The sequence below is a fragment of the Podarcis muralis genome, chromosome 15, assembly GCF_964188315.1.
Source record: "Podarcis muralis chromosome 15, rPodMur119.hap1.1, whole genome shotgun sequence".
NCBI classification, from domain to species: domain Eukaryota; kingdom Metazoa; phylum Chordata; class Lepidosauria; order Squamata; family Lacertidae; genus Podarcis; species Podarcis muralis.
This window is the reverse complement of record NC_135669.1, coordinates 20,210,506-20,237,531: the sequence shown is the minus strand read 5'-3', so window position 1 is coordinate 20,237,531 and position 27,026 is coordinate 20,210,506. Positions and strand designations below refer to the sequence as shown.

General features: G+C 45.6%; 1 protein-coding gene and 1 long non-coding RNA gene across 10 annotated transcripts in view; one reads left to right on the top strand and one right to left on the bottom strand.

Annotated features, from left to right (window-relative positions):
• DIXDC1 (DIX domain containing 1) overlaps positions 1 to 27,026 on the top strand; it is a 75,337-nt gene that overhangs the window by 37,413 nt on the left and 10,898 nt on the right. For 5 of the 9 annotated variants that reach the window (XM_077919731.1, XM_077919732.1, XM_077919730.1 and 2 more), the window contains 11 exons: positions 1,735 to 1,993; positions 2,788 to 2,895; positions 15,255 to 15,367; positions 17,867 to 18,018; positions 20,506 to 20,595; positions 20,689 to 20,742; positions 22,361 to 22,411; positions 24,981 to 25,085; positions 26,001 to 26,054; positions 26,378 to 26,470; positions 26,572 to 26,643. In XM_077919731.1, the coding sequence (XP_077775857.1) occupies positions 1,735 to 1,993; positions 2,788 to 2,895; positions 15,255 to 15,367; positions 17,867 to 18,018; positions 20,506 to 20,595; positions 20,689 to 20,742; positions 22,361 to 22,411; positions 24,981 to 25,085; positions 26,001 to 26,054; positions 26,378 to 26,470; positions 26,572 to 26,643 (1,151 nt within the window). Of the gene's footprint in view, positions 1 to 1,734; positions 1,994 to 2,787; positions 2,896 to 11,098; positions 12,116 to 15,254; positions 15,368 to 17,866; positions 18,019 to 20,505; positions 20,596 to 20,688; positions 20,743 to 22,360; positions 22,412 to 24,980; positions 25,086 to 26,000; positions 26,055 to 26,328; positions 26,471 to 26,571; positions 26,644 to 27,026 lie in introns of those variants that run through there. The other 4 variants (XR_013390911.1, XM_028707383.2, XM_077919735.1 and 1 more) reach the window with 4 other exon arrangements.
• On the bottom strand, positions 2,971 to 11,688 carry LOC144325694 (uncharacterized). Its single transcript, XR_013390912.1, has 3 exons — positions 11,550 to 11,688; positions 4,610 to 5,546; positions 2,971 to 3,788 (listed from the first exon to the last, which is right to left on the bottom strand). It is a non-coding gene; the product is annotated as an uncharacterized LOC144325694 (long non-coding RNA).

Below are 27,026 nucleotides of genomic sequence, written 5' to 3'. Positions count from 1 at the left end.
ACTTAGAAAATCATTTCCTAGCTTTGTATGTGGGTATGTACTGTTTTCTGAAGACAATAAAGCGTTAATAAGAAAAGAAAAGAAAAACCAGTGCAACAAAAGCAAGCCCTAGCTTGAAGGAAGAAATCTAGATTGCCTGCAACAAGTTAGTTGCAACTGCCCATTTCAATGCATTGCTTAAAATTTATGTAGGGAAGTATGATAACATGTGGGTTAGATTTTGCTGCTTCTTTTTGAGTTAGAAGTAGACTCCCCTCCCAGTTTTATATGTGAACAGGGCAGACACCTGCTTAAAATAAAATGTGATAGCTCTGAATGTATAGTTAGGCCTTAATTGGGCTTGCTTATTGGAAAGTGTCCCCCATAATTATGATGAGATAGTTTCCCATCTAGCAAACCTGGAAGTGTGCCATGCAGTTAAAGGCCTGATCTGTAGGTGGCAGTAATTGATTTTCTTTTGAGTCACTTATTTAGCTACATTCTCAAAAGTTCTAATGGGTGTAGCTACCAAAAGTGGCAGCTGCAAGCTGGATTCCCTTAAACCTTCTGTGCTTCAGCTGGGTCTTCCAGACATTATTATGCATTTTTATTAATTCATTATTTTATCAAATTTAAATACCACCCTACATCTGAGGTTCATAGGGCAGTTTACACTACAAAAACACATACTTAGCATAATAACAAATGAACACCCCCCCCCCCCAGTTTAAAAGGCCATAGATTGTTTAATTAGCCAGAGGCCTGGGAGAAGAGGAATGTTTTTGCCTGGCGCCTAATGATATGCAATGAAGGTGTCAGGCAAGCCTTACTGGGGAGAGTATTCCAAAAGTGGGGAGCCATTGCAGAAAAAGCTTGTTCTCATGTTGCTGCACTCTGGGCTACTTGTGTTCAAAACTCCCATTGTTCTAGGTGCATTTTGCAACAGGGAATTAGTTTCTGAGCTCTGGGCACAGTACTGCGCCTAAGATTTCAGATTAAAACTGCAGAGTGGAAGGAAAGGAGGACCTTTTTCTGCCTCCCCACTTCCAGGTACTCTCTGAAGACTGGAGAAGAGACCCTCTTAAGAATATTAGGGGGGTGGGCAGGGGAAGGACTAGACCATGTGAAAAATGAACATGATGTTTCAGCTGCGGTTCATTCATTGCCAGCTTTGCGTTCTTGTTTTAAAAAAGCATGCCTGGACATAATAATAATAATTAATAATAATTTATTATTTATACCCTGCCCATCTGGCTGAATTTCCCCAGCCACTCTGGGCGGCTCCCAGTCGAGTGTTAAAAACAATACAGCATTAAATATTAAATATTTCCCTTAATAATAATAATTCCGTGCGCCCACAACCTAGGTTTAAGGTGTCATTTAGCTCCTAGCTTTCACAACTCAGTTTCTAACACTGCACAGAGTCCGGGTCGGTTCATATGGGGAGAGGCGGTCTTGGGAGCAAGAAATGCATATCATAACAGCATCAGGGCTCTGTATAAGTTGAATTACACCTGCCAGTGGATAAGGAAGGAAGGCCATGGACTTGAAGACTCATGGTGCAGCCACCTTTCTGAAGCTAAGCAGGCTAGATATGGTTGGAGCCTGGGAATCCCATATACACTGCCTTGACTTTCATGGTGCAAGGAAGTTTGGATATAAATATACTAATATGGTTGCAACAATTGTCCAGACTGAGTCATGCTGGGTTTCAGGCAAATAACCTCATTGTTTGGGTTTGGTTGTATTTTATAGACATTGTTGATGGGAACCTGAAATGCATCATGAGGTTAATCCTTGCCTTAGCTGCTCATTTTAAACCTGGCTCAAGTAAAGCTGCCAATCAGACTCCATCGAGCATGATGGGAAAGAACTCGGCAGGAACAGGACTGTCATCAGCCAATCACAGGCCTCAATCAGCTGCTGCTGTTGCCCAGGGTGCAGTGGCTGCCCTGGCAGATGTTCGCCAGGATGTTTTGCGCTTGGGGCGTGATGTTCTCCGGCACAGACAGAGGTAACTCATTTCACTTGTTCAGTTTCATTTTGATAATGTGAGCTATTTGGAACTCCAACAAACACCTTTTGATTAGTTTTGCTGATATTCAAGTTTCTGCCTCATTGACGTATCTAGAATTGATCAATAAGGGGTTTTCCCTAGAGTGGATTGACTCATCATCTTGTTTTTGTTTGGGTGTGGAAGGCTTTTTTTTTTTTTTTTTTTTTTGCCTTTTTCTGTAGCATGTGACTTGGCTCCCTTTCTTGAGATACCTGGGGGTTATATGCTTTGCCAACACCTTTCTGCAATGCAACTGCCATTTTCTAGTAGCGTGCTGGTATGGATTGTCCAGGTACACTTGTGACGGCAAAATGTTACATCAGGAGCCAATGAAAGGAGCGATTGGAATTGTAGGCTGATGAGAAGAAATTAACAAAAGCCTTAAAGACTTGTATTTCCACAGGCCGGTGGGATTGCAGACCCGGCCCCTTCCATTCATACCATTAACCTATCTACTTCTCTCTTTGGATCCACAGTTGCCACTTTGCCATTTTTCTGCAACATTTGTTTAGTTTGCTTTGTCTTGTGTAGCGGATGGTACAACAGTTTTGTTTTTTTTAATTGCACATCTTTAAACCAGTTATATGCAAGGAGTGATGATGTGCTTTTTAGAATCTGGATAAGGAGGCAGTGCCAACCAAATCCTATGAATATGCCTCATTAGCCTAAATTGAAGCCAAGGGGGTGGTGGTGGTGGTGGTTGTTATTTTACACTGTTTGTCCTTGCTCATGGTGCGGACTTTAATCTTCAGAGACAGCAGCCTGGATGAAGAGATTGAGCATCCGTACTGGAGTGTCCGAGCACTGGTACAGCAATACGAGGGGCAGCAAAGTGTGCCTTCAGAGTCCCACTCCTCCAGGTACCAAATTTGCTCCTTGCAGCTCCTGCCTCCATGCTTTTCCAAATCTACCCTTTGTAGAAGCTGGTCCTGTAATGGTTTTTAAAAAACAAGGAAGGCTGTTTTCCATGTACATGATGAGCTGCATGGAATCTTTAGTCTGATGCAGAATTTAGCTTCTTTAGAATCTCAAGTTTTGTTTCATCTAGAATTCATGAATATGTATATATTGGAGAGCAGACACTGCTTGTTGAAGGCCCTAAAGCAAAAGCATTCCCAACACAAACCGTTTGAGTAGTTATGTTGTGGTGCTTTCATGCACAGTCTAGCTCTTTGCCTTCTCCCATAGCTTTTAGCCCTGTGCCGCACAGATTCCCCAAGTATATCGCTCCTTGCCCTTTACCTCCTCAGTTTGTGCTGGAAATATTTCATACTACACACACACACACACACACACACACACACACAGCAGCAGCAGCACACTGTTTAAATTGCACTAACTTTTATACTGTTTCTGTGGATTTAGAATTGGGAGATTCTGTGCTCATGTTCATTAGAATTTAGCAATTCTCCCAGAATTTTAGCATAAGACTACCAAATGCCTTCCCCACCTTCCAAATGTGTTCCCTTAATTGCCCCCCCCCAATCCCTCCCAAGTGCTTTGTCTGTGATGGCCATTACTCTTTAGTCACTGTTGATACCCTCACAATTGTACAATCAGAAAGCAAACCCTCTGAACTCAGAGCGTTGTGTGTTAATCAGTTTGCCTGCATCTGCCAATTTGCGTCCTATTTTCTGCTCGCTGGGCTTTTTTCCGCTTGCCTCCGGATTTCTATTACATGCATTTTCTCTTTGGGTGCAAAATTTTGCAGGGCACAGTAAAATGTCGGTGCTTACAAGCGGCTTTCTTCTCTCTGTGGGAGACACAAGAAAAGGAAGGAACCTTTGACGGCATGGTGGAGAAAGCCTGATAGCCTGTATCAGGGACCTTTTGTGGGCCAGGTGGGCAGAGTGAAGCTGATTTAAGTCGTGGAGTCAGTTGCAAAGAGACAGACAGAGAGACAGCAAGAAATCTCACTTTCTTTGACTGGAAGGAACTGTGGCTTACAGCTGTTTTTTCTACCATGATGCCTCATCTATTGTTTGGCATCACCCCAGGCTTTTCATTCTCTTGTTTCTCCATCCTCAAACCCCATGGACCCCTCTGGATTTTCACATTTGGAGCAGTTCAGCACGTAGTTAGTTTGTGGAAAACCTCTTCCTCCCACAACTCCCCTGTGGTGGAAAAGTAAGAGCTCTCCACAGTCCACATAGTGGGTGCTCTCACTTGGAACTGAAACTCAGGCAAAGTACTTGCACCGAACTATAAAAATCCGTGCTATCATGGCTGTTGGAGAACCTCACAAGCTAATTGAGGTCTGAGCCTTGGCAGAAGTTGAGACGGAGGCCCCTGGGAAAAGGACCTTGCAGGAAGTGGAGCTTGACTGTAATTATGGCTTATTTTTACTCAGACCCAACCAAGAAGTCTAAAACGAGTGCCATGTGTGCCTCTGCAGCTTAGGCAGCAGAATCCATTCCTTGTTTCTCTGCCAGGCCTATAGGGCTACAGCTGTGAACACAATAATGCAAATTGGGAGGTCATCTGCACATCAGAACAGCATGATGTGACCCACACAGTGTATTTTGTCACTTCTGCTGTTGCACATAGATGTGATTTCACCTTTGTATTCCTCACCCTAAAAGCAGTATCCTCAAAAGGGTGTCCCATGCCATGGTATTTCTACTGCAAAGGTAGAATTTGTATCCAATCTCTTCTTCTTTTGCTGGAGCTTCTGTCGCAGACAGACTCTGTGTAGACCCCACACCAGATTAAATAATTAATTGATGAATTATTTAGCATAGTCTTGGAACATTAAAACTGGATACACAAATAAATCATACAGCTAGTTACAGCATTCCAGTTGCTAAAAACAGATATGCATTTTTAAACAAGAAACCAACAAAATTTTCTCCTGATCTGCTTTATTTTTTATTTTTTTGCAACCCTCTCATTAATATGAGAAGAAACATGCAAGACAGCTGTGCACCACAGAAACTTATAGGTCATAATGGCCACCAGAGAATAGAAAGAGAAGGCATACACTAGCCTGTTAATGATTTCACAGAAAGGTAACAAGCACACTTTTTTTTTTAACTACCTAAGGAGCTAGGTCACATGCACACCATACATTTAAACCACATGGCTTCCTCCAGATGATCCTGAGAACTGTAGCTTACCCCTCGCAGAGCTACGGTTCTCAGGGTTCTTTGCTGGGGCAGGGAGCCATGTATTTTAAATGTGTTTCCATGCTAGCTGTGGAGGAGAAGACACCCTCTTTTCTACAGCAAGTAACAGAAATGCAGCATCTTACTCTGGTAAGGGGCTTGTGAAAAAAAAATTAAAAATGCCTTCTACCATGCGGGCTGGCAGAGGAGGGATGCAGCTTCCCTTTCTCTGCAGCTAGTACAGAGACCAAGTGGACAGGTGGAAGAGAGGTGGAGAGATCTGTTCCTCCTCCGCCACTTACTCCCTCTTGCATGGAATTCTTCATTACCTCCCGCAGCTGCCAAGCAAGTTGTTAAATAGAAGAGTGAAAGCACATAGTTCTCCTGGGCTTTCTGCCACTCACGTTCTGTTTGGGAAAGGGAGACAAGGGAGATGGAATAACAGGCATTCATCATTTTTGCATGTCAGTTCATTTACATTCATTCAGATTTAAAACGCCCACTGATTTGGATTGCGGTGGTGTGCTTAAAATAATAATAATAATCCTAGGAGGTGTGCTGTTACGCGCAGTGAAAATAGTATGGCTCGTTTCAACCCCATCTCTGTGTACCTCCCATGCATACAGATATTTCAAAAAGTCTGGTGGAGTCAGGGATTCTCAACTTTTGTTAGAACTCTTGTTAATTCAAGAAATGCATGACTTGCGCCTCCCCTATTTTAATTTTTTTTAAAAAAGGAGCCTATGTTGATTGGTAGACAGAGGTCCTTCTTGTGACAATCCCTGGACCCAAGCATATTAGAGGGAAAGAATAAGACGTCTTATATAGGATGCTCCAAGGCAGCCAACTGTAACTCAAAACAGAGAAGAAGCTAACATATCACCTAACCAGGCCCACAGGTGTACAGCTGCTCTTCCTATAGAACAGCTCTTTCTATTCCCCTAACCTAAGGCAGTATCATTCTACCACCAGCCCATGCACATCAGCTTGTGAGAAGGTAAGGAATGGAGGCAGAATGCCTCTTAGCCCAGGAAGATATAGGCAGGAAAAACTGCTTGCCTTTCCCTAGCAACTGTGCCAGTCCCTGGGTTTCTGATATATGGGGCAAAGAGAGACAGTGCCACCAAAAATACCCTTTGAAAGAGACGTAAATGGAATCTCTGGTCATGTGATCTCATTAAAAACTGCATGGCACATTTCACAAGAGTTAGAGTGATTGGCCCACAGAGCCTGGCCCGATTCCAGGGTGGGTAATTACAATTTGCCTCCTGCAGTTCCCTCTGCTGTTCTAATTGGCAACATTTCCCCCCTCTCTTTTCCTGACCTAAAGTCTGCCATAACTCTGGTAATCAGGAGCTGAGGATTCTGGAAGCGAGCAATATGCTGACTCCATTATTTGGGAATGTTACTTGGAATTCCACCCCAGCTCCCCAGCTCTTTTGGTGTATAATATGTTCCTGCTTCACACAGAATATGGTGGTTTCTTGTGGGGCCTGACCCATGGCAGAAATTGCCTCGCCCCTTATATCCTGTTGTATTCTAGAGCATGGGTAGGCAAACTAAGGCCCGGGGGCCGGATCCGGCCCAATCGCCTTCTCAATCCGGCCTGCAGACTGTCTGGGAATCAGTGTGTTTTTACATGAGTAGAATGTGCCCTTTTATTTAAAATGCATCTCTGCATAGGAATTCATTCATTCCCCCCTGCCCAAATATAGTCTGGCCCCCCACAAGGTCTGAGGGAACCTTGAAAAAGTTTGCTGACCCCTGTTCTAGATCATCTCCTTTATTGTGTCATCTGTGCATTGATTGAATAATGAGGACAGGAGGAGAGGTGTTCCACAAGAACTGTCTTGTTTGTGCTACTAGCGTCCTCTAGTCCAATCTTTTTCAGCCAGCCAGATTCCCCTAGATGGCTCACATGCAAGGCTTGAAGCTGATGGCCTTCCCTGCTTGTTAGTTTGTTCCCAGCTTCAGGTATTCAGAGGTATACTGTTGCTGTACACATCACATTGTTGGACTTCAGATCCTATCATGCCCGACCATTCACAGTGCTAGTTGAGGCTGATGGGAGTCCAACAACATCAGGAGGACCACAGGTTAGTCACCTGCTGCTGTACATGGAGGTTTCGTTTAATAATCATAGTTAATAGTGGCAGTCTAAGCACTACGTTATTGTGGCTGCCCCAGAGTTCAGGAACTTCCTTCCTACTGACTTTCACCAAAGTCCATGTCTGAGTGTTAGTTGGGAGCCTAGTAGTAGTAGTAGATTCACCAGAAGATTCCAGGGCAGGTTACGACAATTTAAATTTCACTATTAAAAACAGTTTTAAAAAATTGCAGTCACTTGAATAGGGCAGGTCCTGAAAACACACATCTTGGGTATCAAAGGCCAGGTAATAGGGGCACATTGTGGCTGTGGATGAATAGAAACTGGGTGCTTTTTCCCCTGTCCATTTCACACCTTAAATTGGATCTGTAGGCAAACTCAGTATGCAACTGGGAACCCAAATTCAGACTGGGTTTTCTGTTGAGACATGGTGTTAAAGCTGTGTGAACTTCCCAAAGACTTTTTTTTTTTTTTAGCCTTGTTGACTCCCCACTGCAGGTGCTGTATCCCCAGCATAGCTGCAAGAGAAAAGAAGACCCCCAAAGATTTGACAGGTTTGATCCAGTGTGCAAATTTCCCAGAGTTCTCCTAATCCTGTAGGGCTGAGAAGCAGGCAGAAGGACAGACAACCTGCTAGGAAATTGATCGGAGATTATGTCAAGCTAGAACTAAAATGCTTTTTAATTAAACCCAGGACTGTGCTGTGATGTGTAATTAGATTTCAATCATAATGTCTTGAGAATGGGGGATATTCTCCATCCGTTAAATGTGGATTTGTGTGCCGGCTTTGTAACTGTGTACAGACAAAGGGCAGAAGCTGCATTGTGAAACTCAGCAGCGGGACCCAAGGGGGAGGTTGAAAAGGAGGGAGATGTTTCAGAGTTGTGTCCATTATTGCAGGGGGAAACAGTAGTTTCTGTGTGCTGTAGGGTTTTGTGGGGGGAGAAGCAGATATGGAAATGCTGTTTATATCCCCACACCAGTGTCCCAGATTGAGACATCAAATCCAGGCTACCCTGCAGAGTGGTTCGCCATCTCTCCCACACCTTGTGTGCGTCTCCATCCCAGCAGTGCCAGATGCACAACTTGTTCCATGCGAAAGGAGGTGGGCTGTTGAGCCTGTCATGGATAAAGGCATCTGGTGCTGGTTTACCAAATCCAGAGCTGTCACAGACATGGAAAATGCCTGTTTAAACTGCAGCGTAACTGCCAAGCTGGTAAGGGGAGATAATGGCTGCAGGCTAGGCACAGCCACTCAGAGGGAGAATTCAAGTTAAGTCAGCATCAAGGCAATTTATGATGCTTCCAAAGATGATGTAGGTGATTGGTGCTGGCTTTAAATGTAGGTCATACTCAGTAGCTGCAGATTAGTTACACCTTAACATGGTTCTTTAACCACTCTGTTGTATTCACTGTGAAGGTGGCAAAAGGGTGGATATTTCTCTCCTGGCCTTTCAGATGTGTCATAGGTGAAGTTGGTCTTCTAATATATGTTAGTGGGTCGTAGTTTTTCAGGATTATCATGGGACATAAAGGACACACCACCCCTGACAGGGGAGGGACCTTGCATAAAGTCCTCAGCATCTCCAGTTAAAACGGAGCTCTGGGTAGCTGATCTGGGAAAAGTCTCTTCCTGAAACTTTGGAGAGCTAATAAGAGGACACAGAAGAGCCCTGCTGGGTTAGAGCAAGGGCCCACCTGGTTCAGCATCCTGTATCCCATAGTGGCCAATCAGATGCCCCTGGGAAGCCCTCAAACTGGATACGAGAACGCCAGCTCTCTTGTTCTCAAGAGCCCCAGCAACTAGTATTCAGAAGCATGATACTGTGGGTAGAATATAGGCATAGTGAATCTTGGTTTATACAATTATAATGAACTAAAGAGCATGAGAACATAAGGAGAGCCTGCTGAATCTGGCCAGTTTCCCATTTAGTTCAGCGTCCTATGGTCAACCAGATGTCTGTGGAAGCCTGCAGACAGGACCTGAGCACAACAGTGCTCTCTCTTCCTGTGGCTTCCAGCAACTGGTATTCAGAAGCATTCTGCCTTCTGCTGTGGAGGTAGAACATGGCCGTCATGATTAGCAGCCATCGAGAGCCTTATTCTCCATCAACCCTCTTTGAAAGCCATCCAAGCTGGCAGCCATCACTGCCTCTTCTAGGAGTGAATCTTCCAACATTCAGCTTTCATAGGATGACCCCAGCTTACAGTATTATGAGCACGGAAGAAAAACTTCTCTCTGCATGCTTTTTCCACACCATGCAGAACTTTATAGAACTCGATCATGTCCCCTCCCTGCCGTTTTTTCTAATCTAAAAACCCCCAAACATTTTGACCCTTCCTCATAATGGAGTTGTTTTTGCCCCAGGATCATATGGGTTGCATTTTTTCCTGAACCCTTTCTGGCTCTGCTGTATGCTTTTTGGGAGTAGCGACCACAGCTGTCCACAATATTCAGAGTGTGCTTGCGCCATAGATTTGTATAACGCTGCTATGATATTTGCAGTTTTATTTCCAGTCCTTTTCCTAATGTTCCTTAGCATTGAATTGCCTTTTTCACAGCTGCCACACACTGGGTCAGCATCTTCTTAGAGCTATCCACTATGACCCCAATATTTTTTCCTCATCAGTCACCACGCACCACCAATTCAAGTCCCTTTACTTTATATGGAAGTTAGTATTTTTTGTCACTTTACACTGGCTTACATTTGCCATTTAGATGCCCATTTGCTCAATTTAGAGATACCTTTTTGGAGCCCCTGGCATTCATTTTTTCCCCTTCAGAACCAGTGTAGGTGGACCAGTGGTCTGACTTGGTGTACAGTTTTTGCCTTGAGTGGGGGTGTAACATTTTCATGATTGCCAAGCAGCTCACTGTGTCTGTTTGGAGAATGGCAAATTCTCCTGCTTTAAAGTTTGCCCTCAGAGCAGAAGAATGCACTCTTTCACCTGCCTTCTTCCTGTGCAGCCCTCTGTTGTATTAAATGCAGCCCTCCTGCAAAAATGCACATGTAAAATAATTCGTGCCTATGCACAAGCACTAGGAGAGGAGTATGAAGCGGTTTTCATGTACCGGTAACTCCCGCATCTGCTCTGAGGTGTGATCCTTGTGCACAGCGCACTGGATTTTTCTCCAGCATCCCTGCTTTGAGGGCTCAGGATGGTTGACAATTTTACTGAGGCAGACTTCATTGGGGTTTCTGCATGACCATTATATTGATAGGCATATCAATTAGAGCATTGTGGCTGTAACCATCTCTCTACCATCCTCACCAAAGGTTTGAATACAAGTGGCTCTTACTACGGTATTTTGGGTGCATAGGGTTACCTTGATGTAGCTGGCCTCTTTTGGATAGAGTATGAAGTGCATTTTCATTGCCATCTTTCTTTTCTGTGAGATCTTTGTATATAGCAATGGTAGCTGTTGCCAATAGTAACTGAGGAACAGAGTGTGACTGCCAGACCCAAGTTGTTTTCTTTCTCCCTGGCTCTGTGTTTTGCTTTTCCCAGCTGTGGAACATGAACAGGGCATCTTGGTTTCGTCACTGGCCCCTCTGATGGTTGTGAAATACTTAGTGGTAACTCCGTGGCAGGGTCTGGGTGTCTGTCTACAATTCCTTTGCTGTTTTGATATCACCCTGCTGTATTTATACTTTGTGCATGTTGCAGTTTTAAATTAAAAAAGGGGCTCGCCAATAAAGCTGCCTTGTGTATCCTGGTTGCCAAATGGAAATTTCAAGCCCCCCCCCCCCCCCAAATCAGGGAGGCAGTTTGTCAAATCTGCCCGGAAAAGACATGCCACCATTTTATTAGTGTCTGAAATCTATTGGTTGTTCTTTATATATAAAAAAAGTGTAGATGGACAATTTTTGCTTCCTATGCCCATCCTCCTGACTGTGACATAGCCAGAGATAATTTCCTTTGGATCCTCATCAACACAGAGACACAGACACACTCTTAGTGCCACAGTTTCTGGGGAGGGAAAGCAGAGTACTGTTATGGAAAGGCAGCAGACATGCTTCAGACAGGAATTGCCCAAATCATGCTGTTTTTTTCCCAGGCCATGAAGCACGTCTTCCTTCCCTCCCTCTTCCACTCCCAGCCCCTCCCCTCCCCTCGACCATCCCTCTTCTCCACCCTGTGCTTAGACATCTTAGAGAATAGGTTTCTGCCTCGCACAGCCCTGGTGACAGCAGGAGAGAGACGGAGCTGCAGAGAGCGAAGGAAGAAGCAACGCACTCATAGACACTCGCCTGCGCACACAGACATAACAGGCACAGAGGACTGGGGGACAGCTACCTACTGTGCTACAGGAGATAGGATCCGAGGCTGGAGAAGTGGTTTCTGTGGCTTGGCTTGGGGTCTCTCTGGCGGCTGTTGGAGAGCCGGACTGATTAGAATGGGATGAAAAGCAGGACTTGCCATTCAGACCGAGATCCTTGCTGTTGAAAAGATTTTGGGCATACGTCAGACCAAAATGCAACAGTGCAAAACAAACAAGAACCCAACAGGCGACCGAGCCAAGCCGAAAACCGCGGCTGCCGAGCGTCCAGCCTCCTCCTCCCTGAGCCATGCTCGTAGGCTGCAGATTTATCACCGACCTGTTCCTGCCAAAGAACCGGAGCTGCTCTTTTAATTTCCCCCCTTCTTCCTGCTGTGAATTTCTTGGCTCGTGCGAGGGAGTCCGCCTGGCAAACATTTCTCTGCTAGTTTGACAGGAGCCGACATCCTTGGCGCAGAAATTCTGAGCACGTGAAGGAACGAGGCATGCCCGTGGCTGGGACTTGTGGAAGACCGAGGCTCCCTCGGAGATTGGCTCTGTGAGGCCAGAGGTCAAGGGGGGATCATGGGAGGGAAGCAGGTCAAATGGTGAGCCAGTGGCTGTTGTCATTTAAAAGAGGGGGGCAGGTTGGTTGTGGAAACGGCCAGGGGATGTGGGCTTGGTTGCTAAGACCGTTCAGTGGTCCCTTGTTAGACGCTTATGTCTAACCTTTTTTTAGGTAAGGGACCAGTCAGTGCTGGAAGGAATGATGCATATAAATAATTTTCCTGCACCATAAATCCTGCAGAAATAGATTCAATGCCCCAGACCTAATTTCTATGTGTTGCTAATGTTGAATGTTGAATTGGGATTTTTAAAAGAAAATCTGAAAACTGACAGCTTAAAGTGCACAATTCTCCAGGGAATTGATAGCAAGACTCTGAGTTTCCTTAACCCCCACCCCACCCCAACACTTAACTTGTAGGATGCATGATGGAGATGATCTGTGACTCATGTTTTGGGTTTCAGGTGCACTCTTTGACTTGGTAACTTTATTTATTTTGGAGGTGGCCTGATGGCAGTCACTGGTAGATCATGGGCCAAAGAACTGTAAAATGGAGCTGTTATCTTGCATGTGAAACTGCCATTAAACTGAGCTACATCTGTAAGGTGGTTATTAAAATCCTTCTGTAGTTGCATTTTAAAGCATGGTTGAGCGTTTTCTTGTGTGTGCTACCCCCAAAGGTGCTTTAGGGGAGGGTGTGATGGATGATATCCTTCCGAATGGAGTGGGCATTTCTGTGGATCAGAATGCCCAGCTGCCCTCGTCCCAGTGAGCAGTGTCTGCTTAGTACCACCATCTCCCATATGCGTTTTCCCTTCATCTTGCTTTGCCTCCACTGGGCTGTCCTGCTGGGTTGCAACCTTAACTGGCCCTGCTCCCATGCCTTTGTGTTATACAGACATTTAACTGGTGAAGCTAATACAGTACTGGCATGGTGATAAAGTGATGAGGAAAATGGCTTCATTTCTGCAGGTCTTAACGAAGGCAAAATAGCGATGTCTGCAAAAAGAAGAGGAGAAGTTGGCAGTCCTACTGCCTGTGTGACTTCTGTCACTAGAGTGTCATTGCCATGTTGATCCCACAGAATGAGAGCTATAGAGAACTTTCAGATATCTTAAAGCATCGGACAACAGTCCATCTCCCTCCAGCATTCTGTTTCCAACAGTAGTCCTCAAATGCTGAGGGTCCCTGTCTAGTTTCTTTTCTTCTGTGGTATACTGCTCCTATGCATGGAGGTCCCTAAAGGTGCTTCCATGGTCAGGGAGAATCCATGCGTGTGTCAGTTGTGCTCTTCCAGCTGATCCCTAAGGACTGGATTGACAGCTGTGCTGAGTGAAGCCCCTTAGTCCACATTGGTACAGTGTAGCCCAAGTCACTGATTCCTTGGGGGTTGATATACAAAATACACAACTTTTACATTTTGTGTTCCCGCCTGCCTGCAGCTCTGGGGTTGGGCTAGTAGTATGGCAACCTGTGTCTTAAGATCTTGAATGCAGCCAAGCTGCAGTAGATTTAGTGGAGGGACTTTGATTTTTGAACTACATTACTCAGGAGCTTGGTGAAGCCTTGCTCTTGCCCCGTGAGTTAAAAACGAACATGCTAAGAACACGTCAGGGTTTATGAGATGCTTTGATATTATTATTCTGCGGTGTGTGCCTCCTAGGTGTGCCTTTCTAGGTGTGGGATCCAACTCAAAAGTACTGAGAATATCTGGAAAGCAGGCTGGCTGGGGAGGCGTCTTCTATTTTTGTTTTTAATCCATTCTGTTTCCTTCACTCTTTCCCCCACTTTTTCTTTTGTATGCTCTACCTTTTGTTTCCTGTCTCTGGGAAAATGATACATTAACTCTGGCTCACACTTGCAAGGAGAAATTCTTTAGGGACATGTTAAATGGGTCAGTGAGTTTCAGATGCCTTTCTCTGTTGTCTGGGCGATGGATGTGAGAAGAATTTGGGGTTGGGGGCACAGGGAAGAAAGTTTGAGTGGTTGGAGCAGAATAAGCAGCTGGGAGGACTGGGGTTAAAAAAGAAAGAAAAAAGCTGAGTTCAGGCATTTAAAGCCAGATCATAAGTTGGTATCTTTATCCACATGGGAGTTCACAATTTGCTAAAAATAATCTATTTGACTTTAGGCTTTAGTTGCACAAGGCCCTTAGAAGCAAGGACCAAATGAGAGACTGGATCCTGTGGGTAGCCTTTGTTTGCAGCTTCCAACTCCTAAGGGCAGAAGTTGCCCCAAGAAGTGTTTGTAAGCCAGGGATGGGGAGCCCGTTGTCCTCTGGGTGTTATTGGACTCGCAACTCCCAGCAGCCAGCAGGGCCAGTGGTCAGGGCTGATGGGAATTGTACTTCATTAACATATGGAGGACCGCAATGGCCCCCACCCTTGTAAGCAGAATTCCTGATGTGTAAGTGTAGAATAAACTCATTGACTTCTGGGGGGTATATGGTAGCCCTTCTGAACTCTTCTCATGTATGCTAGAAAAAGAAACTCTCCCAGTATCACTTTGTTTAGCCGTCAGCATCCAGATCAGGGTGAGGAATGGGCTTGGCAGCAGAAGCGTGGCCTCCTAATCGGGCAAGAGTGAGATAACAATGTCAGATAGCAGATTCAGGTGCCATTTAGGGGGGCAAAACGGGAGAGAGATACGAGAACTTATGGAGTGTATTCCCTTGGGGAGTTCTTCTGTAGTCTTGCACACATCCAGTTCATTTCCGTGGGGCTTGCGCAGGATAACTTACCAATGGATTATGCCCCATTTTTAATTACTGAAAGTCTGTCCAATGAGTTGTTGTTTTTTACCAGCCCCAGTTCACAGGTACAATGTCCCCCTCTGATTAACATGTCAACCAGGAGTGGCTTGTGAGGTGGGTGGAGGTAGTGACATCCTCCAGGCAGCAGTCCTGCACTTATTAGGACATGGATGGGGTGGGGCAACGAATACATGGGTGGGGTAGGGCTGCTGCTTCTTCAGAGCTCTATCAACCTTACCTTCTCGCCCTATTTCTGTCTGATGTATTTGCTGTAATCCACTCCCTCTCTTACACTCCATCGCTGCTCTCACGATGTGGGCAGTATTTGCTGTAATCAAACTTTGCATGCTAACTTCATTTCACATAGAAAGTTGATGGAATAATAAGAATTTGTAATGAAAAGAATGCTTGCCTTCCCCTCCCCTTGCAGCCTCGCATCGCCCAGCCCTGTGAACAGTGCAAGGAGCGAGTCCAGTATAACACACTCAGAGGAGAAGGCTGGATTTGACATTGTTCGTGAAGAGGAAGCAGATACCAGAACAGGTAGGGGAACAAACAACTGACCAGGTAAATTGAGAGGCACATGTCCACCACTTGGGCTGCCACAGCCTTCCTCTGAGATTTTACTTTGGTTCTGCATCATGGTCAGGGCTGCAGTGGTTAATTTATTATTTGGCTAGATTAAGCGATTTTAACACTTTTAATGTACTGGAAAGGTAACTCTGATTAATTAAAACTGCAGATAGCAAGCTCAATAGGGGCAGAAGGAGAGCTCACTGTCTCAGGCCAAGGACTCGTCTAGTCCAGCACTCTGTTCTCACAGTGGCCAACATAACATAATGTCTGTTATGCGGAACCCACAAGCAGAACCTAAGCGCAACAGCACTCTCCCAACCTGCGGATCCCAGCTATTGGTATTCAGAGGCATACTGCCTCTGAGAGTGACACACTTAGAGGTAAACTGGCCTTAGCCAGGTGAGCCACTGGTTCTTATACAGCAGTCCAGCATTTCTGAGGGCAGCTTTCCACATGGCATTTTGTTAAGTGTCAACCCAGGATGTTTTAAAGCCAGGGGCCCATGACTCGCTGTGGAACACCCTGGGGTTTGCCTCTGAAATATGAAGATGGTCCTTGCTCTTTTTCGGTGAAAATTGGTTTGGGCTGTTTCCACACCCTCGTGGTCTTTCATGCTGGTTTTAATCAGTTGGCTGATTTTTAACCTGCTCTTCCTCCAACGAGCTGAGGGCACCACAAAAGATTCTGTTCTCCTTTCTCTGTCTGCACAACTACCCTGCGAAGTAGGTCTAGGCTGAGAGAGACTGACTAGCCCACATTCACTTGGTGAAATTCACAGCCACGTGGGGGGGGGGGATGTGGGGCTAGGTCTTCCTGGTTCTAGTTGGTCACTCTAACCACCACACGATAACGGCAGTTTGTAATTAGGTTTGTAATTTGAATGATCCATGTTGTTTAGATCATGCATTTTGATTTCTAAAATGTATGTCACCTGCTTTCTGTACAAAAACAACGTTCCAAAGGAATGCATTCCGGGTTTCAAAGCATCCTTGACATCCCCTTAGAAACAGCCTAAGTCTCAGCTGGCACAGATAAAAAGAGTGCAGTCTCCCTCCCTGATTATGGGATCCCCAGGATGGGAATGAAAAACTGCAGCAAAGGGCTCCATAGTCCATGCAGATGATAGGATTTGAGGCAAAGTCCTGTTTGAGCTTAATTTTCAAACCTATGATGTGACTGGGACACATTTGTAGTGGTCTTGGGGGGACTCGCTTAAAGCTATGAAAGTATGTGGAGGGGGGGGGGAGTCCCAGAGAAGTCCTTTTTATCATTCACAGTACAGGGAAGGATGCTTTGTCCTTAACTCAAGGAAAGCAGTGGGTGGGTGGGATCCTCAAAACAAAAGCCTGAAATCCCCCATCTGACTAAGTCTGAATTCATAATCGCAGAAGCTGGAACAGAGCCTGGGAAAATGGGGGTTGGTACTTCCCCTCAGTCATTTGGAGTGACTCTTTAAAAAGTATTGGGTAGTACTTGCTCTTTAAATAATAACAACAACAACAAATACAACATGTAGCATTTTTCTAATGTTTTAGTGAGTGTTCAAAGCATTTCACAACTTTATCTCTGCCACCCTTTACAGTAGCTCTGTAAGTGAGCATTTTTCAGTTTGGGGTGGGTGGGTTGAGGCTGAGAAATAGTATTTTGCCAGAGACCCATCTAATGAGTTCATAGCTGTATTGAGATTTGAACCAGGCAACTTCTGAGATGACAATTGCCACTCCCGAAATGCAGTCCTGTGCATGCTCATTTGGAAGTAAAGCTCCCCGAGTTCAGTAGCCCTAATTTCCAAGTCACTATGCATAGGATCCTAGCAGGGCAAAGCAACAGAAAAGTCCACTGTGCTGAAGGAGGGTTGGATAAAACTAAGGTGTCTCTCTGCCCAACCCTGTCCAGATCTGTCGGCCTCTGCTTGTGGGGGAGCTCTGCCTATCTCTAAAAAATGTGGAAGGAAGGGATTAGGTCCCTTGCCCAGGGTGTTTATAGTCTGCATTAGATGGGCAGAGAGAAAGACAAACTGGGGAAAAGATGGCAGGTAGGATGCTGTACAAACATGGGAACCAATGTGGCATTACAGATTTTGAGACAGGAGTGACTTGAAAGCTGTCCTCCTGAAAAACAGTAGCATTGCTGTTGGGCCTTGTGCAAATTGGCACACTGCCTGGCAGTGGGGGCAGAGAGACTGTTAGTGTGAATGTGGCCTGTGTGCCTGCCTTACAGTTTCCTAAATGCAGCAACTAGAGCAAGACATTAGTTCAGATTAGCACAGTGTGTCCTCTTGCGAGGATTCTGCCAAGATGAATTTTCACCTAAGGACATAGCATCCTGTTGTTAATGGCAGGAAGTCGTGGAAGTGTACAAATTACCCGGAGGCATGTGCTATACTGTTGTCCGCCTTCTGAAGTGCAGAGGAAACTGATTTTGGCCACCCAGAGTTGTTCAACCAGCACATTGTTTTGCTTGCAGAAGAGACGTGCTCTCCTTTTCCCGTAGAGTTGCAGCAGGCCAGGTGTCCTGCCACAGGCTTGGAGACTGCATGGGAGGAGCAGCTCCTGGAGCAGCAAGATCACTTAGAAAAGGAGATGGAAGAAGCAAAGAAGATGATTTCAGGACTGCAGGTATCTGTTCTGCTTCCTCTGTCTGCATTTCGCCCATTTGCTTCTGGCGGCCACTTCTAAGTTGATGTATGTAATTTGAGGCACAGCTGTGGGAGTCAGAGGCTGTTGGTTCAGCTCCTTGCCCCATATTTGCCCACTCAACCATTTGGATTTGTGGAAATGGCACTGTTACATGTGCCATGGAATACTTGTCTCCTCCTCTTGTAATAAAGCAATGGTGTACTTTGGAACTCCCTGCCTATTGACATCAGGCAGACACTTTTTTGGCAACTGCTTAAAACATTTTTGTTTAGGTAAGCCTATCCTGACATATAGAAACCGAGATGTTTTTAGCATTCAGATGAGTTAAATTGTTCTTTAAATATTTGCTTTTAACTGGGGTTTTTTTTTTAACTGATAATTTTAATGTCTTGTTTTTTTTGTAAACCGCTTTGAGGTTTTCTTACAATCAAGTGGTATACAAATGTCGTTAAATAAATAGTTTCCAAAAAGGGACCTGCAGCCATTCCTGAGGTTGGTAGTTCTAGAAATTCTGAGATAGCCCAGGGAAGACAAGAGAGAGATGCTGCTCTTTAAACTTTCAATGCTAACTAATGAAATGTGTTGAACGAATGCTTCAGTGCTGAGGAAGCGCACTCAGGAAGCACATCATCACCAAGGGCATGGCAAAGTAAAAAATTCACAAAGTAGCACTGGCATAGGGCTGGGGAGGGATTTATATCATTCTCTGTACCACTTGATGACCATAATAGTTGCACAACTACATTCTGCACAGCAATAGCAAATCATGATTGGATGTGTTATCTGGGGGACAAACTGTGTTCTACCAGATGCAAAGTGCTGGGAAAATACGTCCCCACACCAGAAGTGTGGTCTGAGAAGAACAGGTCTGGGCTATGTGTAACAAATGCATACCAAGTACGCTATTCTGTTTTTTTTTCTTTTTTAAAAAAGGGAAGAATACACAGTAAAAACCATAGAGAAAAGGGGACAATACCTTCATCAGATCAACAGCTGATAAAAATGCTAGAATACAGGTTTCCATCTAAGGCTTCTAAAGGACTGAGTTTATTTGCCTTGTGAGAAGCCTTGCTTCAATGATGAGAGATCGTGTTTCTTCCTGACCGGTTTGTTCCTCCACCTCTGACCCCTCCCTGGTTACGTGACCCACCCTCCTCCTCCTCGCTGCTCTGCTTGGAGGTCAAGTGCTCTGTTCCTTCTGCTAAAGGCTCCGTACTTTCTCAAGCACCAGCATTTTCTGCTCTGGGAACTGTGCTGATTTTGAATTGTAAATGTTTATGTATGAGTGCACAAAGGCAGCATTGTGTTGGCAGCATCAAACAGGGCAGGCAGGAGGGTGCATTTGCAGCCGGCAGTGAACGGGAGACACAAAAGGCTCAAAAAGCAAGCCGGGCTGCTTGGTGCCCTGCTGAAAATCGATTGCCCACTGTACCCTCTGAGATCACGCACTCCCTTCTCTGGTTTTTCATGCTCCGGGAGCCAATGGGAGGCAGCTGGTACTCGGGGCGGCAGCTGCCTGGCATCGTGTCTCCCAGGAGAAGTGAGGAGGCAGCTGATCCCACTGTCCAGGAAATTGGATCTGAATAGTCAATTTTCCCCTTTAAAGCCTCTAGTTCACGAGGGTTTGATTGAAGGCCCAGGGCTTAGCATGTTTCTTTGGGAAGCAGGACAGTAGCAGCTCCCTGGTTGGTCCCGACTGGATATCTTGCTGGGCAAACTTTGGGAGCTCTTGGCATAGGGAATGCAAATGTGTGTGAGGTTGGCATTCTGCCAGGGTTGCCTCTCCCTGGGTTATCTATCACACACATTCTGCCAACTTCAGAATTTAGCCTTGCCGAATCTCAGTTGGACTGTCCCTGCCGTTGGACAGCAGTGTTGCTTTCCAGTGCTCTCTCTGGGATCTAAGTAAAACAAAAATTCAGCCTGCAAAGTAAAGACTACTTGCCTTGATTCTTCCATATCTTAACTCCTGTCAGCTTCTGTCTCCTATAGTTGTTTTCATGCTCAGGTCTGCAGAATGGGAATAATTACAGTCTTAATTCACAGGGCTAGAATTGCGTCTGTCTCTCTTTCTCCCTCCGTCTATTTCCAAAGTTCAGAGATGAGTGTCGATCCTTAGGTAGCCAAAACAGCACTTATCCATACTCAAGTTCAAGTTAAAATAGATATCTCTTGGGAAACTAAGCTTGCTGTTTATACTGCTACGACTTTGAGGACTTGACTCCAAAAGGGCCTTAGCGGTCTGCCAAAAGCAGCACTCTTATTTCTTTCCCTTGTGTCCAAATACCGCTTTTAATGTCATCTGAGGACAGAATCCGGTTTTGTGCTGTTGGGCACCAGTTGCTGAAACAGACAAGGTTGCACATCCCAGACGGGGCCTTTCCAGACGAGATTGAATTTCTCTCTGGCGCGTTTCCATGGAGGTCTCTGATTGGGCCTTTCCCTTTGCCTTTGTTGCTTTGCCAGGCCTTGCTGCTCAATGGGTCGTTACCTGAGGATGAGCAGGAAAGACTGTTTGTCCTTTGCGAACAAGATGCCTGCCCTGAAGAGCAGCTGGTGAGTCGGAAAGGCTTTTTCTCCGGAGACTCTTCTTTGTGTGTAGTATCTCTTTGCAGGCACTGGTAAATAATTGCAATACTTTGCCTTCAGATCATAGTCCGAAGCCGTCTGGATCAGAGCATGGAGGAGAATCAAGAGCTGAAGGTAAGAAGAGGCAGACAGGATGCAAGAGAGAGGTTCCTGGGGCACCAGCTACTGAGCCACGTTCAGGGTCTGGTAGCTAACATATAAAGCCCTGAACAACTTGGCGCCAGGTTGCCTGAAAGACCGCCTGCTTCTCTATAAACCTGTAAGATTAGTTAGATGGTTTGGGGAATTCTTACTTGTAACAGTAACAGACCCAACAGAACATCACAGGGTGGTTACCTGGAAATGGGCATTTTGCTTTAGTTCCCCTGGACTTTGGAGTGCCCTTGCCTCTGCCATATAGGAAGCATCATCCACCAATTGTTTCAGACAAGGGGAGGCCCAGGAGGTTTGAATTTACTTACTGTATTTACTTTTGCATTTTGCAAGCCGCTTAGTGGTCAAGTACAGGATATTTACCTAACTGTTGGGGATGTCTGTGAGATGGGAAGCTTTCATCTTATTGCGTTTTAAAACTTCTCACTGGGTCATTTGTGTTTACACTGGAGGAGTTGAATGCTACATGCAGGTGGCTTTTTTTGGGGGGGGGTCTAACATGCAAATCCAAACCATTACAAATTTTCAGTGCAGGGCTATCCCAAGTGTGGAATCAAGGACTATAAAGCATAACAAGAAACAAGGGACATGCCCTGGGGAAACACAGATATCCCCCGCCCCCGCTCCTGCCCCTTCAGGATGCCCTTGCATTCACTGAGGGAAGCAAACCATGCAAACTGCACAGACCAATGCTCATCCTGAACCACTTCGGTTCTGGTCATCAGCAACCGCATCCCTTGGCAACAACCTGGACTGTGGGAACCAGCTGCAGTGAAAGAGCATGCCTAGCACTAGAAATTATATCCCACAAGGGCTCTTTACAAATTTCTTAACATAAAGCTTAAGTTCCCCATGTGTTTTCAGGTTTTCCCACGGAGAACTGTGAGGGCTATACTTCTGCACTGGGCTTTACTGCAGTCATGGCTTTCTGTGGTTAATTCTCCCCTTTTATCGTGTGATTCTGGTTGCACAAATTTCTGCACGCTCTCTTCTTCTCCCGTTACAACATCCCTTCTTCAGCAAATAAGAGAAGCCTAACTCTGCAAGGTGTTCTTGAAGCCTACTTAACACTGAAAAGTTACGCTGTATTTGGAGAACTAATGGGGGCATTAGTTAAGATTTCTAGCCATGTCTAAGTGTATTCACACTTTCATTGGCAAGATGAAAGCAGCTCAGGAAAAGGCAATTCTGTCATGTCTGTCTCATCTGGGGCCCATGCAGAAGTTGGCAACGAGCCCAGGACTCTCACTGGAAGCTACATGCTCAGCACTGGGCCGAAAGAGAGATTTTGAGGGATTGTCGGTTTTTCCCGTTTCCCGTTTAATGTCGAGTCCTTAAGGGAGCAGGCGGTGCCCAGGGGGGCGTTCATTCAGGCATTGATTTCTTCTTGGTTCCTTCAGGCTCATTAAAACAGGTCCTGTACAAAATTTCGTTTGATTTTCAAGCATGAAAGAGGGTTTCTTTAAAACATTTTCAGGTGGGGGGAGGATGAACAGTGAAGGGAGGTGGGAGAGGCGGCGTTGCTTTTGAGACAGTGACATCAGGATGTCATTGCAACCTCACTTTGTTCAACTTGCAGAAAGAGTTGCAGAGGCACAAGCAAGAAGCTCGAAGCCTGCAAGGGGTAAAGGTGAGACAATAAAGTTTAAAATATTGGCTATGGCTTATTGTTGCAGTTTGGCGTGATTGGGGAAGAAGTGCAGAAATGGCTCACCCAACCTTAATGTTGGGTCATGCTTGCTTTTCAAAGAATCTTCTTTTGCACATCTGAGAATCTAAATCATGGGTGGGCAAGCTAAGGCCCAGGGGCCAGATCTGGCCCAATCACCTTCTAAATCCAGCCCGCGGATGGTCCAGGAATCAGCGTGTTTTTACATGAGTAGAATGTGTGCTTTTATTTGAAATGCATCTCTGGATTATTTGTGGGGCATAGGAATTTGTTCATATTATTTTTTTCAAAATATAGTCTGGCCCCCCACAAGGTCTGAGGGACAGTGGACCAGCCCCCTGCTGAAAATTTTTGCTGACCCCTGATCTAAACCGCTAGCAATGTCTGGAAGGAACTCGCAACTTTCATTCTCTCTGTGAGCAGTGCAGAGTTTTAAAAGCAACCAACTGGAGGTGTTGAACCTTGAATTCTGCTTGCAAGTTTTTCACCCCAACAGGACCACTTCTGAACATTTTGTAATACACATTTAATCCCCACCTGCCTATCCAAATGTACGCAGATGTTTGTAGCTGAAGATCTCTCACATTGGGATATATGGCAGGGTAAGGGGGGGAGATACTCCAACCAGGAAGATAAGTGTTACCCATCTAAATGCCTCTCTCCATCAGGACTCCCCCAAGGAATGTGTCTTTTTGGTAGCACTCTATACCCCCCGCCCCCGGCTGCCTAGCGCACTTGCCATTTCCCAGTTGGTGGATTGTCCAGAGGGAAATTAAAATGTGAAGAATAGCTGGAGAAAATGTGAAGGCGATTTGAGGAGCATTTGCATTTGTGCTGAATGTGCAAAAACTGATTTATGTGTCTGATTGCAAGTACTCTTGACGTTAATGTGGGTTTCTGCAAGCAGTTTGTAGGGTTAGAGGCAGCTTCTTCTTTGTTATTCAGTTTCCAAAGGACAAACTGAATAGGCAAGACTGGGAAAATCCCAGGGGCCTGGTCACATCGACCTCTAAAAATGTTAAATTGTGATTCCCTACCCCCCCCCCCAAAAAAAAAATGCTGGCAAAAAAAGAATGTAGAACAATATGTGACAGTATGTGAACCTGATACTTAAAAATTAGATTATTGACTGTAAGGAGCTAAAATATTTAACCAGACCCGAGGATAGGTCATTCTGGGTGGACTGAAAGAACAATCAGTGATTCCCTAATAAATGCTGCCTTTGCCATTTGAAAAGTGCTGAGGATCAAGTGGAAGTAGGCAATTTGAAAGGGTCTACCAAGCAATGGGCTCTGCAGTCAACACTCATTGGTCAAAAACAGTCACATCCCCACTGCAAGGCAGTTTAAAAAGTCAGTGCTTGCTTTGAGGAAATGGTTGCACGAATCGGTCTTCTGAAGGTGAAGGTTGTTGCTTCACGGATCAGTGTACTCATTCTTAGGCGTACAACACACATATGAGGGATCTGCAACAAATCTATGCGCCGTGCTTGGCTGCCTTCAGCTTGTTTATATCCCGGCCATGTGATAATCAGCTCCAGAGCAAGAGGTATTTTTAGTTCTGCCTCCTCACCTGATGTTGCTGGAGGAAGAAACCTGTGAGAAACACGAAGGGAGAGTTGTGGAAATGTACCCTGGCTTGGGCAGATACAGTAGGATTGCAGGGCAATGTGGTTCTCAGAGCATAGCTAGCTCAAATCCCATGGTATTCCCTGGGCCATTAGGCTTTAAATTGCACGCATGCTTCACATTCATTTTACTGCAGATGAATTACATGTGTCTTGCTGTGGTTTAAGTATTTTGAGATCTTTATTTGGTCCACTAGCAGCCCTCAAAACAAGTGTCTCAAACAATATCTATGCCTGAATTAAAGGCAATTTTGGTAAAGCAGTTCAGATCCTACCAGGCTACAGTACATGTTGCGTCGATAATATCGGGAGGGTCACAGCTTCCCTATCTTTGCTACAGAAGCTTCATATAGTGATACTCTGAATGTTACGTTCTCAGCTTTTCAGCCTTGGTAGATGTTTATATCTTTCTTGAGTGGGCACTAGGGTACTCCTAGGTGAGTGTTGTATAGTTCTACTCAGTTGAAGACACAATGGTAGCTTCTCCTTCATGGATTGTGTAGGTGGTCGCTGAGTGGTGGCCGTAGGAATTGACTCTGGGCCACACAAAAGAACCTCCAAAGGCACATCTTTTTGCCCATATTTTTTTCACTTTAGCCACCTGAGCAACCCTGGGGAAAGATATACCTTTTGAGATGCTGACTGCTGGCTGGAGTGTGGTGAGATCCTGGAGTTTGGTCTAAACAGTTCACCTGGGTTGGCCTGCGAAGTTCTCTTCCTGTAGCCACTGTGATCTTGCCTTCTGCACCTCCCTTCCTTTTCCCTTCACATTTTAGCCTGTAGGTTCTTCACAGTGCAGTTTCAAGCACATTTCCTCAGAAGTAAGTCTGAGTGCAATTATACTTGCTTCCTAGCAAATGTTCCAGGATGGCAGCCTGAAGTGGGTGTGTTTTATTTTCCCAGGATGCCTTGCAGCAGCGGTTGGCCCAACAGGATGCTCTGATTCTTCAGATAAAGCAAGAGCTGCTTAGAGCAAACATGGACAAGGAGGAACTGCATAGCCAAAATGTGAGTGGCCGTTTTGTGTTGCAGCGTCGTGTGTGAGGCTTCCTCTTTGGAGACTGAAGCTCATGGGACTTGTGGGAGGGGTTGTAGCGGGAGAGCATGCACTTTGCCTGCAGATGGTTCCAGACTGAATCCTTAGCCTCTCCAGGTGTGTGTGTGTGTGTGTGTAAACCATGTGATGTGAATGGCCTTCCTCTGCCTCAAAACCCGGAGAGCCACAACAAGTCAAGAGTAAACAATACTGGGATAAGTGCACAAGTAATTGTGTGCAGGCATAAGGCAACTCCCTGTGTTCCTGTAGGGGAGTTCCATGCCATACATTTAAAGCATGTTGCCTTCCCCTGAGAATCCTGGGAACTGGAGTTTCTCAGGGTGCTAGGAATTGAAGCTCTGTGAGGAATGAACTACAGTTCCCAGGATTCTTAGGGGGAAGCCGTGACTGTTAAAAATGCTGTAAATTAATATTGCGAGAGGTCAGGCCCATGGGGAGTTGGGGAACCAGCCGTAACAAGACTGCTTAGGGGGAAATTTTGTTGCTACAGCTCAGTGGCCTAATTAATGCCTTCTGTAGCCCATTCTCTTCCTGAGGGATCGATGTATGTAGTTATTTGCATTTTCCAAAATCACTTCGTCTAGTGAGAAAGGAGAATGGCTTCCCTAGCGTACATGGCAGTAAAGGATGGCACAGATCTGTAAATCCTTTACTTCACAGCCAGGGCTGCTTTAGCTTCAGAGCTGAGCTAGAGCCACCCTGTAAATTCAAAATGGAGGAAGCGTCAGTGCCCAAGGAAGAGCCAGGGAACAACAGGGGCCTCTGTGTGTGTCATGGCACATTTTGTAGAGTGTTGCACTGGGTCTCCAGAGCCAGGGGGGTACAAACAGCACACCTAGCTCACTATTCAGTTGTTTCTTATGCAGGCTGATCTACAGAGGAAAGTGGAAGAGCGGAATCGACTTCTCGCTGAATACAAAGTAAGGAAATCTTCCTTCCTCTCTGGGGCTGGGAGGGGACATACTGCCCAGGTCACTCCTGCAGTGTAACTGGGAAATCCTCCTCATGTGCCCTTATAATTCTGCCTCTCTCCTATTCCCTTACCTGTAGCTGGGTTGTGCTACTGAGTCTCTCCATTATCCAGGCAGCCCAGTGTGCTGGGTGCCCAGCTGATCTTTCCTCTCCGAAGAAAGCCGTGTAGCAACAGCTGCGTGGCCTCTGCTGACCTTTGCCCCCAACTTTGCTCCCATCCAGTGCAAGCCTCCTTCCCCTGCTGATGACCCCAATTCCCACTGTGTTGCAGAAGGAGCTGAGCCAGAAGGATCGGCACTTGCACCAGCACCAGGCCAAGATGGAGGAGATGCTGCGGCAGCTCTCCGAGGCCAGCTATCACCAGGTACCGGCAACACCCCCCTGCCCTGCTGCCGCCACCAGTCCCCATTTATGTCCCAGGCGTCTTGGTTGTGTTGATTGCTGATCCATTTCTTCTGTATGCAGGCGGAGCTGGAGCGAGAGCTGGAGCACAAAGAAGCTCTGTTGGCTCAGTGTATGAAGAAGGATGCAGAAGAGGTGTGTGAAACTTCATTGTTTGCCTTTTGCAAGTGTGGCTTTTTGCTGTTCCAGCACAATAATAATAATAATAACCTCTGATTACACTGCAGTTAGACTGGAAGCAGCAGCAGCAGCATCACTGGATGGAAACAGATGTAATAGAAAAGAGAAAAAGAGTTGAGGATTGAGCTTAGCTACCACCTAGCTCTGAAACTGAAATGACTGATGTGCATATCAGCAAACTGAACACTTGCTCTGTTGTGAGACCACCCCTAAAAATGAAGGTGGATTCTCTGGCTTAAAAAAAAGAAAGAAAAGAAAATCACATGTACTCATTTGAAGCATTATTAATTATTTTTTTAAAAATCATCTAAAGTGCAAAACTGCTCTGGGAATTTGGG